The following is a 13,546-nucleotide window of genomic DNA, read 5'->3' on the forward strand; positions in this document are numbered from 1 at the left end:
AAACATTTAAATAAATGGCTCATGCCTGAAGAAGCTCTGATGAGTTTCACTGATCCATAGCTAAGAGTGATCATAAAACGTCTCCAGGGATTTTATAGGGTTGACTCCAAATCTATGGCTTTTAAAATTAGCTCTACACTTTTGTATATTCTGGAAAGACAAATCTAAATGAATCGATACTGAATATTTGGACTACGCTTCACTAAAACACAGACACTATGAGCACAAACAGAAGCACAATCCCCTCCTGCTCACCCCCCCCCCTACAGACGTACCTTCAGCTGCAGTAGCAAACTCAAAGTTTGGGCTGTACGCTGTGTAACCAGCAGCAGTGCGAGCTCGCACATGGAAGACATAAACAGTGGAGGGTCTGAGGCCTGTCACAACCACGCTGGGGTTTTTTGTCCGTGTTGATGAGTAGCTCAGCTGTTCTTGCTCCTAAAAAAAGGAACAGATTTAAAGAAATCATTTTAAAAAGCAGGTTTTGGTAGGAGAGACGAAAAATACATAGACAAAAAAAACCTTATCTAAATGTATTTTAACATAAAACTGCCGTTACAACTAAGCATTTAACATTGACGGCAGGTAAACATAGAAATGTTTAAATGGCCTCATTGATCTTCACCTTCTCAAAGTATTTGACTTCATAATCCACAATGTCTGAAGGCAGCAGTTCCACCTCTGACCAGGAGAGGGCGATGCTGTTTTGAGAGGCCCAGTCTTTCCTGACGACACCCACCAAAGCAGGACCTGAGGATACAGACGGAGAGTGCAGGGATTGAGTCAGCCGTGACTAAAAAAAATCTGTGAGGAGCAGCAGTTTGAAGGTTTGAAAAGTGATACAGGCAGCTAGTTTGAAGAAGACTAAGACAGAATGTTTTTTGACACTCTAAACATTTTAGTATAATTCTTAACTTTTTTGAAATGTCATGATTTTAAATCCAAAATATGCAGTGAGCATATGACTCAGAGGATCAACTCAGGGTGAGCTCACCATAATGCATTTTTACAGAAGAAAGATTCTTGACATAAATGTATATAGACTGGGGAGAAAAACATAAAGAAGAAAAATGGCATTTTAGGAGCAGGGGTGAGTAACTCAAGAGTCCCATCTCAGAGGAGCCCAGGGGAATAGAGAAAAGGAGTTATTTCAGCCATTTATTTCTGGAGCCACTAGAGTGAACTCCAAACTGAATCCACTGACTTCTGAGGCAAAATTGAAAAAAGACATTTTAAAAGTGTCTTCAGCTACCACAAGAAAGATGTCAACGCTGAGCGAGAAAAAGATTCAGAACGCCAAAGCGCAAAATAAAATCAGACACGGAGCCTGAGAAAAGTGTGAGCAGTATCCAAAACACCAGCTCCAAGCTAACAACCTGAAGTAAAACAACTTCTGAGAAATTGTTTCAGTATGAGAAGAATACCAGAATGGAAATGAGGGCAAATAAAATACAATTTCACTGTCCAGCTCCAGGTGTGGCCTTTTAGAAACATTTTGTTAACTAAACCTCCGGAAAGAATAGCAGCTGTTTATCAAGTTTGTCATTATTGCTGAATTTGGGGGAATATTTCACAGCAGCCTGCTGAGGAGACACAAATTCACCTTGCAGAGATTCAAACATCTACCATCAATTATTCATAAAGCCTTTGCTTGACCAGAATATGATTTGGCAAAGTAATAGATCCAGTCCCTCTGTTGTCGCGCGTGCTGTTTGGGGGATTGTTGTTCGAATACAAATCCAAGCCCAGATTTTTTTTTTTCTCACAAACTGTCCTTGTGCACAGAGATAGATCTGTGATAACCTGCTAATCACAGACGGCCACAGACTGGATGGGACACTTCTGAAAGGTAACGTGTTGGTGAATTAAGTCGGACGGGTTGGGGTTCAGATTTCAAACACGACTTTCACATCTTGTCAAGAAGCCAGGACTGTCTCGCAGCAGCAGCAGCAGCAGCAGCAGCTCGGTCCAGACTTGACGCTTCACAGTCCAGCAGCTCGACCATTCCAACTCGTTTTAAAACAAAAAACAGCAGAGGGGAAAATGGTGCACAAAGGAAACAAGAGTTTGAAGCTGGCTCCAGGCAAGATGCACAACTCCAATCCAACTTTCAGATCACAATGCATTCATTCAGACAAAGGCTTGGGTCTGTTTAAACGTGCATTTCTTTGAAAACAAAAAAAACTTAAAACAACCTTCTGCCTGTGACGCACAACCACAAATCATATCTGGATACTGTGGGGAATGAAGGCTGCTTATACAATCATCAAAGGAGAAAAAACGTCATCGATGTTTTAATATTTAAAATATCAAGACACAACCCGGCCGTACAGTATGGAGAAAAAGAATAGCACAGGATAGGATCTCAATTATCAGGCTGTCAAACTATTTACAGAGCCGGATCACAGATCTGTCATGCCATCCATTTTGTTCCAGGTAACATATGCCCTCTCTATCCTGGTGGCAGGTGGTGTCTGAGCTGCACTGAGTGCCTCGAGCTGTTGTGGGAATATTTCAAGCCTCTCAGTCTGGGTGCCTGATGCAGTTATTAATGGCAAACAGCAGACACACCAACAAAAACATACACAGAGTATTGACAGAACAGGACGGTGCAAAGGTGCACAGGCAAGACAAGGACAAGGACAAACTCGGGTTTAGATACCTAAATGACATTAACCTTCATCTTAACATACAGTATACATCAAAATCTAATCTTTAAGGAAGTTAAATATAAGCAAGGCAGGTATGAGTAATTAATCTTTTACCAAGAATATTTCTATTTTTCTGGCCGACTGATGCATGAAAAGCTATATAAGAAATTGATTAAGCCACTGAGTCAGCAAGCAGAAGTCAATGTGTAAGTGCCTCAAACCTGACTCTTTAAAGAGCCCCTAGAAAGCGTCTCCACTGGACGACGACTCACAGAGGTTTTTGAAATAAAGAAAGATGAAAAAGACTTGCTTCGATATGTTATCTCAGTAAACTTTTTCCTTATGAGTTGATGGCCTCGGTTGCTAGTTTAAATTCTTTAAAAGAAAACACACGATTCCCCTTTTGTGAACTCTATGGTCTAATTTATAGCACAATAGAGCAAAAAGCAGTTTTTCTTGCTTTGAAGTGTGGCTAACCTTGTGAGTGATAGGCTACTCCCATAACTACCTGTCAAGCTGAGGATAGAGGTGTAATCCACCCTTGACAATAAAAGTCACTTCTGGCTCCAAAAGCCTGAGACAAAGCTCTGAAACTGAGGCTCAAAAGTGGGTGACATCATGGCAGCAAATCCTGCTCCTTGTATACAGTGTATGCTGTCCATTGCAATCCCTTACAAAATGTATTTTAAAGTTGTACACTGGAGCTACAGTTAAGAATTAGTTTCACTATTTTCACTCAGAGGTTACTTGCTAGCGATTGATAAAAATCCATGCCGTCATTATCTTTAATAGCTTTTTCCCATTCGGGGTCGTGAGCGTGCTGGAGCCAATAACAGCTGTCATTGGGCTGTTCACCAGTCAATCACAGGGCTGACATAATAGTGACAAACAATCAGCAACACTCACATTAACACCTATGGGCAACTTAGAGTCAGCTATTAACCTAACAAGGATGTTTTTACGCTGTGGGAGGAAGCCAGAGTACTCTGAGGAAACCCTGCATGCGTGCATGGACAGAGGGAACATGCAAACTCCACACAGAGAGGATACGTATGATCAGAATGAACCTGGTAAAATGTACAGTATCTAAACTAGAACAGTGCACATGAATGTGAAGCTCCAGTCAGCTGTTGTGATGTGTTGTCAGTTGGTAGCCACTGTGGTGTAGAAAAAAAGAGGTCTGACAGGGATTCAAACCAGGAATCTTCTCACAGTGAGGCAACAGCGCTAACCACTGCACCACCACGCGGATAAATAATCAAAATGTGAAACAGCTGATGTATTCACAGAAGGTCTGTTAGCTCCTCCCCAAAACTGAAATGTATTCAACTTTCAATGTAACAAAGAAAAGACGCTGGCACTTGGTAATACTCGACTTTTGCTTAAAATATAACTCAAATTATCCATTCATTTTCATCAAAATTACTTTTCTATCTCACATAAGTACGATTTCAGAACATATCATTACATCTCAAGCAACATACTGCCGACTGGTATGGATGGAAGCATCTGTCGCTATCAGACTTAAGAATGAAGATTTATTCAATTTACGGTACAAACAAACCTGAGGCTAACTTCAACTTATCTAAAGATGAGCAGCAAAAAAATTCATAACACCAGCAGAGAGTCTAAACTAGGTCTAAAGTCACATTTTGTCACTCTGTATTTACGATCAACAACCTTAGTGAAACAAGTATTTAGAGTATTACTAGTTTATGTACACTGAAAATATGAAAGCATTCCTTTCAGGAAACTTTTAAAAATGTGCATAAAAAAGCTCAAATTTAAACGGATGGACTACATATGATCAGAATGATCCTGTTAAAATGTGCAGTATCTAAACTAGAACAGTGCCCTTGAATGTGAAACTGAAGTAAGCTGTGGTAATTTTTTTTTTCAGTTGGTAGCCAGGGTGGTGTAGTCAAGCAGATAAATATGCAGCATAACCCACTTAGAGGATGAAAATGTTTGTGAGAATAACATAACTGGAGGGGATTTCTCTCTGCAGCATACAGTATAATATTGTATATCTATCAGCATGCATGTGTGAGTTTGTGGGAGTCAGAAAACACTGTGTGGAAATGTTGCAATGTGAGAAAGAAAGCTCTGTAAAAAGAAAAAGAAAAAAAGAAGCTCTTATGCAAGATCAATTCTAGTTTGAGGAGAAATCAATCTGCTGGTTAGAACTACTGATATGCATGATTGTCTGAAAGAAAATAATTATGGTCATTATAGTCTAATCTGAATTCATACATCTTAGGTTAATTGAGAATCTATAAGCTCTAGTCATCAGCAACATGTTGAAAATAGGTTAACACTCAGCTATATATGCTCATATGGACAAAAAGGCAAGGACAGAGGGGGGGGGGGGGGGGGGGGGGGGGGGGGGAGAGAGAGAGGGATAGAGAAGAGTGAACAGGGAGGGCTGTAAAGAAATCCCATGAGGATGCATCTCCCCAGCATCTGAGCATATAAATAGAAGTCAGCCTTATTCCCACAGCAAGAGATGAAAACAGAGGAGAATCCACAGGAGGATGGGGGGGGGGGAGAGCAAAGTAAAAGAGAGAAAATCTCCTGAATCAGGACACCACAAATCAGTGGGAAATGTTCACACGAGGATTATATACAAGAGAACTTTGTGTGACTTCTTTTGTTAATGATTTGTTGAATAAATGATCCTGAAGATGAAGACATCAGGGTGTAAAAAAAAAACATCTTGGAAATACTGGATTGTGCAAACGATTTAAATCAATAGCCAGAAACCGTCACATCTTGAATGCAACTGTATGTTTAATACACGGTACATTTCAATTAACCGTACACAAACTGCTCACTTTCAACAAGCTCCAATGATCAATGGAAACTAGCCCAAACCCAAGCTTAAACAAAAGTGAATTTTACATTAAACATACTATAGATAATCAGACAATAAAAACAGTCAGATATTTTTCATCACTATTAAACTATTTCAAGATATAGTCAGTAGCTTTTTCCCATAAAAAATCTATTATTGACTTAGACTAAAGTAATGCTGCGCAATCATCACTTATGGGCCTCCATACATGTGTGGTGGAGACTGTGTCTGCCTGGATTTTCACGTTTCGGTTTGTTTTGGTTGACTCAGGAGTGGATACAATTCAGTGATTGGACACGATTCAAACCGGAAAGAAAGCGAGAATGTAATCATAGTGAGGCGCCAAGAGGATAAAGCTCGTTCCAAAACGAGGGTGAACCTTATTGTGAGGCTTTTATCCTGAGGCAGAGTTGGCCTGCTTTCTGTTAGACAGGCGGGTGACAAACACTGGCAGTTAGCTTGTGCTAACGTGCGGCGGGATGCAATGTAGGTGCAAGCAGTAACCGTATACACGCTACATCCTGCAGTTAGAGTGTGCTTCTGGGGCTGATGAGCCCAGGAGGAGGGTCTCAGTTTGAATGTTGTATTTACAAGCTGCAACGAACATTTCTACTGACTCCACCTTTAAAGTCAATTATAAGCTCATAAGAAAAACATGTATGACTGCTAGAAAGGCACAACTGAAACTTGATTTTTTTTTAAATAATTGAAATAGGCAGCATCCACATAAGTCTTTAAAAAGCTGTCATGTCATTAATAATCAATTAGAAACGATTAGTAAGACAGTCAAATAAAGCTTGATTTTAGATTTTAGATTTTTTTAGTTTTGGATATGCAACAGAAATAAGTTAACCTCTTAAATAAAGTCAACTTTAACCATTAGTTTCACATAGGAAACAAAACACAGTCCCTGGAAAACAGCCCTGTGTTTGACCCATCCATCACCCGTGAACATCACCCCAAGCAGACTTTCACACTCTTCATCCTATCGACCTGTCGTCTATTTTATATCATAACATTAAGCCAGAGGACAACATCAAAAAACAACTTCTGAGGTTAATCTAAAGCTTCATATTTTGAAACATTGGGCCACTGAGCAAACTGCTATATTTACAACGTAGGTGAGCCAGACCTCAATACAGATATTCAACAAAAGGCCACCAACATCTAATTGTTAGGGCTGAGATTTGAGGGTAAGGACTATAAAAATACGACATATGTTCACTTATTTATGAATGTAACTTCATGCACTATTTGGATCACTTGCCAAACTATTGTGTTCCTTGTAAGGCAAACAGACTAAGCGTTGGTAATAGTCTGAGGTAAATCTATACTTATATTATCCAACCTAATAAGTATGACGTTATCTCGTTTATAAAACTGGTATGATGAACACACGTGTATCTGTGGTAGTTGAAGACTGAAGCAGTAGAGTCTGTAATGAACCTTAAGATAATGATCAAACTCTGTAGGGATTCAACCATTTAAAGCAGCACCAACTCAATTTCAATTATCTCAGCTAAGGTTCAATGAATCATTAAATCTCACATTCTGCAACTAATTTGATTCAATGAGACACACATTCAATTATCAGATCCTTCCAAGCTATATACATATATATATAAAAACATGAAATTCACAGGTTCAAGTTTCAGTCAAGGTCTTTTAACAACATTTTTAGACTCTGCTGCTAGGACACCATCTTTCTTTACCATCTTTAAGTAAGGTTACTTACAGCACACAGAGTAGGTCTATATTTGTGTTTGTGTCTCTGTGTAGGAGTATTCATTCCCTCTGTGTAGCAAACACCTGACCCAAATTTATGCTTGTTTGTCTTTACGTCTTCAGTGAGAAACCGCTCGGATAAGCAATATCTACAGTGGTCATGAACACTGAAATCATCCTGCTCACTCTGATCTTCACTGCTGCCACAAGAGGTGTTGTGACACCAGCTGACCTTCATCAGCTTCAACAAGCAGAAAACCAGCACGCCGCCTTATAAAGTGAAGTTAAATGTGCAGGAGGAAACGCACAGATAAGCACTGAAGGTGAACAAAAGTGTTTTCAGGGAATCGATGACTAAAGAGCTGTACAACTGACTGACACCTCCAGTCAGTCTATCACACATCGTAGAAGGAAATCAACACTCCACTTCTGTTCAAAGTGAAAATGTGTTTGCTCAACTGAGCGTTATATCTGTTAAAAGCTGATTAGCAGACAGTCAATAGCAAAGTGAAATTATTACAAACTCTGATGACTAGGTTTAGCATAATTAAAAAGCATAATGAGGCGTTAATGTTCAATTTACAGATAGCTTGTCAACAGAATCCCCCCCTCCATCTACTCACTATCAGTTCATTTCTTATTCTGCTTTTGACTGGCTATTGTTCTTTCATTGTCTTAACAGCCAAACCAGACATAGGAACATATTACCCCTGCAATACCTGTCAGTCCCAAAGCCCACTCAAAGGTAACTATTGACCAAACAAGAATGTATCTTTTCATACAGCAGGATTTGAGTGCTCAAAGCATATAGCAACAAACACAGGGTGCTTTGAAGACCTAGGTTGCTAATTTCGGTCCACATTATGGATATGCTTCAAGGAAGATTTTCCCTTATGTATAGATTATGAGCTGTGGGGAACTTCATTCAGAAGGTATGACTGTTGTATAGTGTGAAGGAATGTTGCCTTTTTCATACATCAAATGTGTATGATAGCACAGGTATAATACTGTAATGAATATAGATCGGTATACGGAACTACATCCAACAATGGTAGTTAAATTGATACGCTCAATGGCAAAAAAATCAATACAGACTTTGTTCTGCTTTACAGGAAGAAGAGGAAATATGTGTGTTTGTGTGTGTGTGTGTGTGTGTGTGTGTGTGTGTGTGTGTGTGTGTGTGTGGGAGAGACAAACAAGTCATTCCCAGGGAAGAGGTATGAATGACAAACAGACCATATGTATATGCATGCATATACAGGTGGTAAATAGGTAAAGCAAATGTATGTTGTCATGTGCGTACACATTTGTTTTGGTTTGTTTCCATCCTGGCCCTGGCGGTGTGTGCATACAGTCTGTCTGCGGATGGAAGGCAGTTTGACAAGTTAATCCACTTTAAACATCCTAATGGGAACATCCCCACAGGCTGCCTCTCCTCCTCTGCACAGATTGTTTTGCATTCCAACTTCCCCCCCATCAGCCGAGCTGCCTATGCCGGGGAGACGGGTATGAAGTGACACATACACACCTGACGTCTGGATTCCATGGTATGACGACAGCCTATCAGCAAGACATTTCACAGCTAAAAATAACACCTTTATACTGTACATCCTCTGTTTACCGGGGCAACGTCTGCAACAAGATGCAACTGTAAAGTGATTCAAGCATGCATGGATCTGTAAAAGAGATATTTCAAATATAATTTCAAATATAATAACTTACTTGCAATGCATTTCATATTGTATGTAAATCCAAAAGAAGCATTAACATAACAACGCTAAAAGCAGCTAATAGCATAAAATATTGTAAAAGGTATCATTTATGAAGTACATTTAAAAGTCAGTGGGAGCAATGCACAGTCTGAATACCTGTCTACAAACCGGTTCAATGCTCTTAATTTAACTGTTGACTCCATTGTTAGGGCTTCTTGATGTATATTAAGAATCTAAATGCTTTTGACACAGTTGGCTGCTCACTCACTAATAATCTTATTGGTCCACCACTTTGGTCCTTACTGAAATATCTCAACAGACTTTTCCCTTTGTCACCATGAGACTTTGCACAGATATCCCTGCTTCACTCCGAATGAGTTGCTAGTCACTTCACGTGATTATATGACCTTCCCATCTCTTTCCATCTCTTCTTCGTCTCAATAACTTGAAACCAAAATAATCTCAAATGTTATCAGCTGTCCTCTGTATGTTTTCCAAACATCACAATACTAATGTTATCAAACCCTACACCTTGTTTAAATATTCCAATATCATGTCTTTCATTTTAGGATTATTGCTGTAAAGGTTAGTCAAAACTGAGACTCCCAAATTCAAAGCTGTCTTCAACTTTTTGTTCATGCCATCTATTGTGCAAATAATGGGAAAATAGTTGCATATAATATATAATATAATAAAGAATGGCTGTAACTGGAAGAGTTTCAGATGGCATGTCTTGTTGTCTCTCTATTTAAAAAGAGTATACAACTTGGTAAGCTGTAGTTGGATATTCTTCCTCTATGCTTACACAACTGTAGTAGCTTTTTATTCAACACCAAGTGATTTAGCAGAGAAACCAACATCCCAATACCCTATGTTCACGTGTGAGTCACTGATTTATTTTTTCTCACAAGAATTTCTCCTCAATACTGACGTTTTGCTGAGAGAGGAGAAACTGTGCCCATACATCCTATTATAATTTATTAATCCACTCTCTTTCTTTTCTCTTCTCAACCGTCCTCATCAATTATTCCATCAATATTCGCGCCCTTAAAATATAAGGTTCACACTTCAGTGGTTGAACTCAGGTCTCTTCCTTTTCCTAATTCAAGTCCAAGACAATGCTGCACTGATGGCTTCTAGCTGTAGTTAACCTTAGGTCAGCCAGGTGCTGCTAATTAGGACCGGGTGCAGGTCACAGAAGCTCTGTCGGCTATTCAAAGGTCACAAAAGTGACTCACCTATTGACACGTTAAGATGAAGGAAGAGGCCGTCACTGTGGGAGAAGACACAAGGAGCTCAGGTGGGAGACTGGTAAATCGAGCTGCTGAATAAATAAATCTCTGTCTGTTGCTGCGGCATGAATATCTTTATCTGCTCCAAAACACAGGATTCTTCGGCTATGACTCAGGTATGATGTAACTAGAGTATATGCATTACAAGCATCAGCATGTATATTTAATCTTTATAAATAGTTTAGAGGTAAATATGGATATAGTTCAATATTAACCCCACAACATGCCCAGCCATTTGAGAGCAAATGGAATACATACTGTAGATATCTTGTTCACACAAAAACGTGCCTTCCACTGCAGCCACCAGTTTAAGGCAGATCCAATGCACTAAACCCAAATCTTGAATAACTTACCAATATAGTGCAAAGACTTTAAAGGCTTTATATGCGATTTTTCACACTTAAATACAATAGAAATCAAGTATCTCCTCTGAAATGACTGTCTACAATGGGTGTAACACCTGAGTCCCACTGTCTGTGATGTTCTCAGAGTTTTTTTTCTGTTTGTTGACATAGCCAGCCCGACAGATGACTCCACCACCTCGTGAATAAAAGTTGTTTAATTGAGGGACTAGAGAAAAGAAGAATAACATACTGCACTCATTGCTTAACTGTGTTTCTAGATCACGCTCATTTCGGGTAAATTTACATGCAGTGTGAAGATACGAGCATAATAACGATCGCTAGCATTAGCATGCTAACCCACAATGCACCGCGAGTTGTTTTGGTTTCATGCTGGTGCTCAAGGGCGACATCTGCTGGGTCAAGAAATCGCATATAAAGCCTTTAATTAAAAAAGGAAAATAGTATCCTAACGTTCCGTCCATTTGTACTCCAACAAATGATCCAAATTATGAAATTTCCATGAAGATGCAGAGCCCTTTCATGAAGTGTTAAACACAATGTTGTCTGTCATTCATTATCAATGCTGGTTTATGTAAGTTAGTTCCAGCGAGTACTTTTCAGGCTGAAGCAAAATGGAATGAGAACAAGTAAAACTCATTGTAGTTTTTATCAACCTGCTGGTTTGCAAGTTGTAAACTATTTGTCTGTTGTTTTACCTGGATCACTGCCATCCCACAGGCTTAATGGTCCACTGGGAAAATTCCCACCAGTCCAGATGGCTGTTTTGGCCAAGCCAGCAGGATTAAAATGATGAATGTGTTGCATTTCTTTGTAGCTTGCTATTTACCATTTCAGTCCTGTAAACATTTTTTTAAATTGATTTCTACCACGATTACTACCTTTTGCAAGACAGAATCACTCTTTGAATTTTTTTCAAAAGTTTATCAGAAAGCAGTGGTCGAAGTTTGGGCGCTGGTGGCCTAGTGTTTCATTTGCCCGCCCCATGTACAGAGGCTGTCGCCCATGAAGCAAGCGGCCCGGGTTTGAATCCTACATGTGGCTCCGTTCTTGCATGTCATTCCCCACTCTCTCTCTCAATGATCTACGACTCTATCCACTGTCCTGTTTCTCCAATAAAGGCATAAAAGCCCCAAAATAAATCTTAAAAAACAGTACGAAGAAAGTAGTGGTTGAACATGGACGGTAGAGCCCAATGTAAAGTCTCAAACACCTTTTTTTGTACAGTGAAAATCCCAAGACCATTCTGCAATGCTAGCGATGTGAAACAGAAAATGAGAAAGTCCAGAGCAATATCTGCATTTTTGGTTAAGAATACTCAACTATCTAAATTGTTTGCAATAGATAATTGTCATTGATCAGTCCACTGTCTGCTTGAGCCATAATGAAATAAGTAATTCATTGTAAATCCTATTTGAATTCAGTCACAAAATCAATATGAGTCAGTCCTTAAATCAGTCGGCAGTAAACTGTTGGATCTGAAGACAATAAATCAATCACAATTGGAAAGTTGCGCTGATGAAGACAAAAGCACTCCAACTCACCAGCCTGGTGTGTGTTGACAGTCACATTCGCCAGCGACCGAGTAGCCACTCCCAGCCCGGAGACGCCATTCACGGCCTCTACATGGAAGGTGTAGTTTGCGTGCATTGCAAAATCCAGTATCGCCACGGAGGTGCCAGTTAGACCGAGTGGCCGCGGGATGAACCTCAGGTCGGGCTCACACGGCTCACACTGTGTCACACCAGTGTCGCCATCACTTCCATCACAGCGCTGGCACAGGATGTTGTAGGTGATGTCTTTCCTGCCTCCTGAATCACTGGGAGGCATCCACTGCAGGAAGAGAGCCGTGTCATTGATCAACGAAACCAGGTGCCGAGGAGCTGACGGAGGCCCTGAGAAAAAAAAAGAGAAGGTATTTAGAGAGAGATTCTTCACTGAATACTTACTAATCACTTCATCATGTGTTTCATACATTTTCAAAAATAGCATTAGAGTGATGTCTGGTTGAACACAAGACTGAACAAAAGACATGATTTCTGATAACTGGTCCAATTTCAGACACTGATCACCTTCAGGGAAATCCACAAAGAGTTCACTAAATATCATGAAATGTGTTTGAAAACATCGTACTTTGGGCATACTGCTGTGCCAAAAAATGCAGGTTATTATGTAGGTATAAGTAATACCAGTAAATATAGCACTTTTTTAAAACGTGGGGATGAAGCTGAAGTGACACAACACATTTTGACAGCAAAAGAGCATCATTTGAATTAGTAGTTTGTGTTGGTATTTCGCTTTCAACTTGTTCTAAAGTATTTCATATCTACAGCCAGAATGTCATCTGCAGTTTTCACAAGCATGTAATGTTTGATTTGGTTGTGTGTGATCAGAGCTGATATAGAGATTGTTTCTTTGAATACCTGCTGTATGTGTGGGTGTTAAGCTTGTGCACAGCCCTAAGTGTTTTAACACAGTCACATTGCGAAACAATTCTTGACTTCTTTTTGGATAAAAATGTCAGAGATATTTATATCTATGAAGAAGGTAGACAATTATTATTTTTTTCTAAGTTGAGATATGTAGGCGTAAAGTTATGAAGGCATATATTTAAATTTATACCAATTATATTGCCAATATAAAAAAGGAGCAGATGGATAGGGAAAAGATGGCACCAAAGGACTGGAATAAAAAAAAAAAAAAGACATGCAAACACAAAAAAACGAATGTCCCAGCTGGCAGAAGAAAAAGTTTGCTCTTCATAACTACTCTACTCACTTGTGCAAGCCATGGTGGAGGCGTCTTTGATGGCCCTGTAGAAGCCTTTGTCGCAGTGACAGATGGTGGCGGCCTGGTCATGGCTGGAGCTATGTGGAGGACACTTTGTGCATTTAGTGTTCCCTGCATAGGCTTTGAAGGAACCAGGCTTACAAGCTGGAAAAGAAGAGAG

General features: G+C 39.7%; 1 protein-coding gene across 1 annotated transcript in view; it reads right to left on the reverse strand.

Moving 5' to 3' along the window:
* LOC132973056 (ephrin type-A receptor 6-like) overlaps positions 1–13,546 on the reverse strand; it is a 50,404-nt gene that overhangs the window by 9,839 nt on the left and 27,019 nt on the right. The window contains exons 7-10 of the mRNA XM_061036266.1: positions 13,375–13,530; positions 12,141–12,491; positions 626–750; positions 276–438 (exon numbers count right to left, since the gene is read on the reverse strand). Of these exons, the coding sequence (XP_060892249.1) occupies positions 276–438; positions 626–750; positions 12,141–12,491; positions 13,375–13,530 (795 nt within the window). The remainder of the gene's footprint in view (positions 1–275; positions 439–625; positions 751–12,140; positions 12,492–13,374; positions 13,531–13,546) is intronic.

The sequence above is a fragment of the Labrus mixtus genome, chromosome 1 (assembly GCF_963584025.1).
Source record: "Labrus mixtus chromosome 1, fLabMix1.1, whole genome shotgun sequence".
NCBI lineage: Eukaryota > Metazoa > Chordata > Actinopteri > Labriformes > Labridae > Labrus > Labrus mixtus.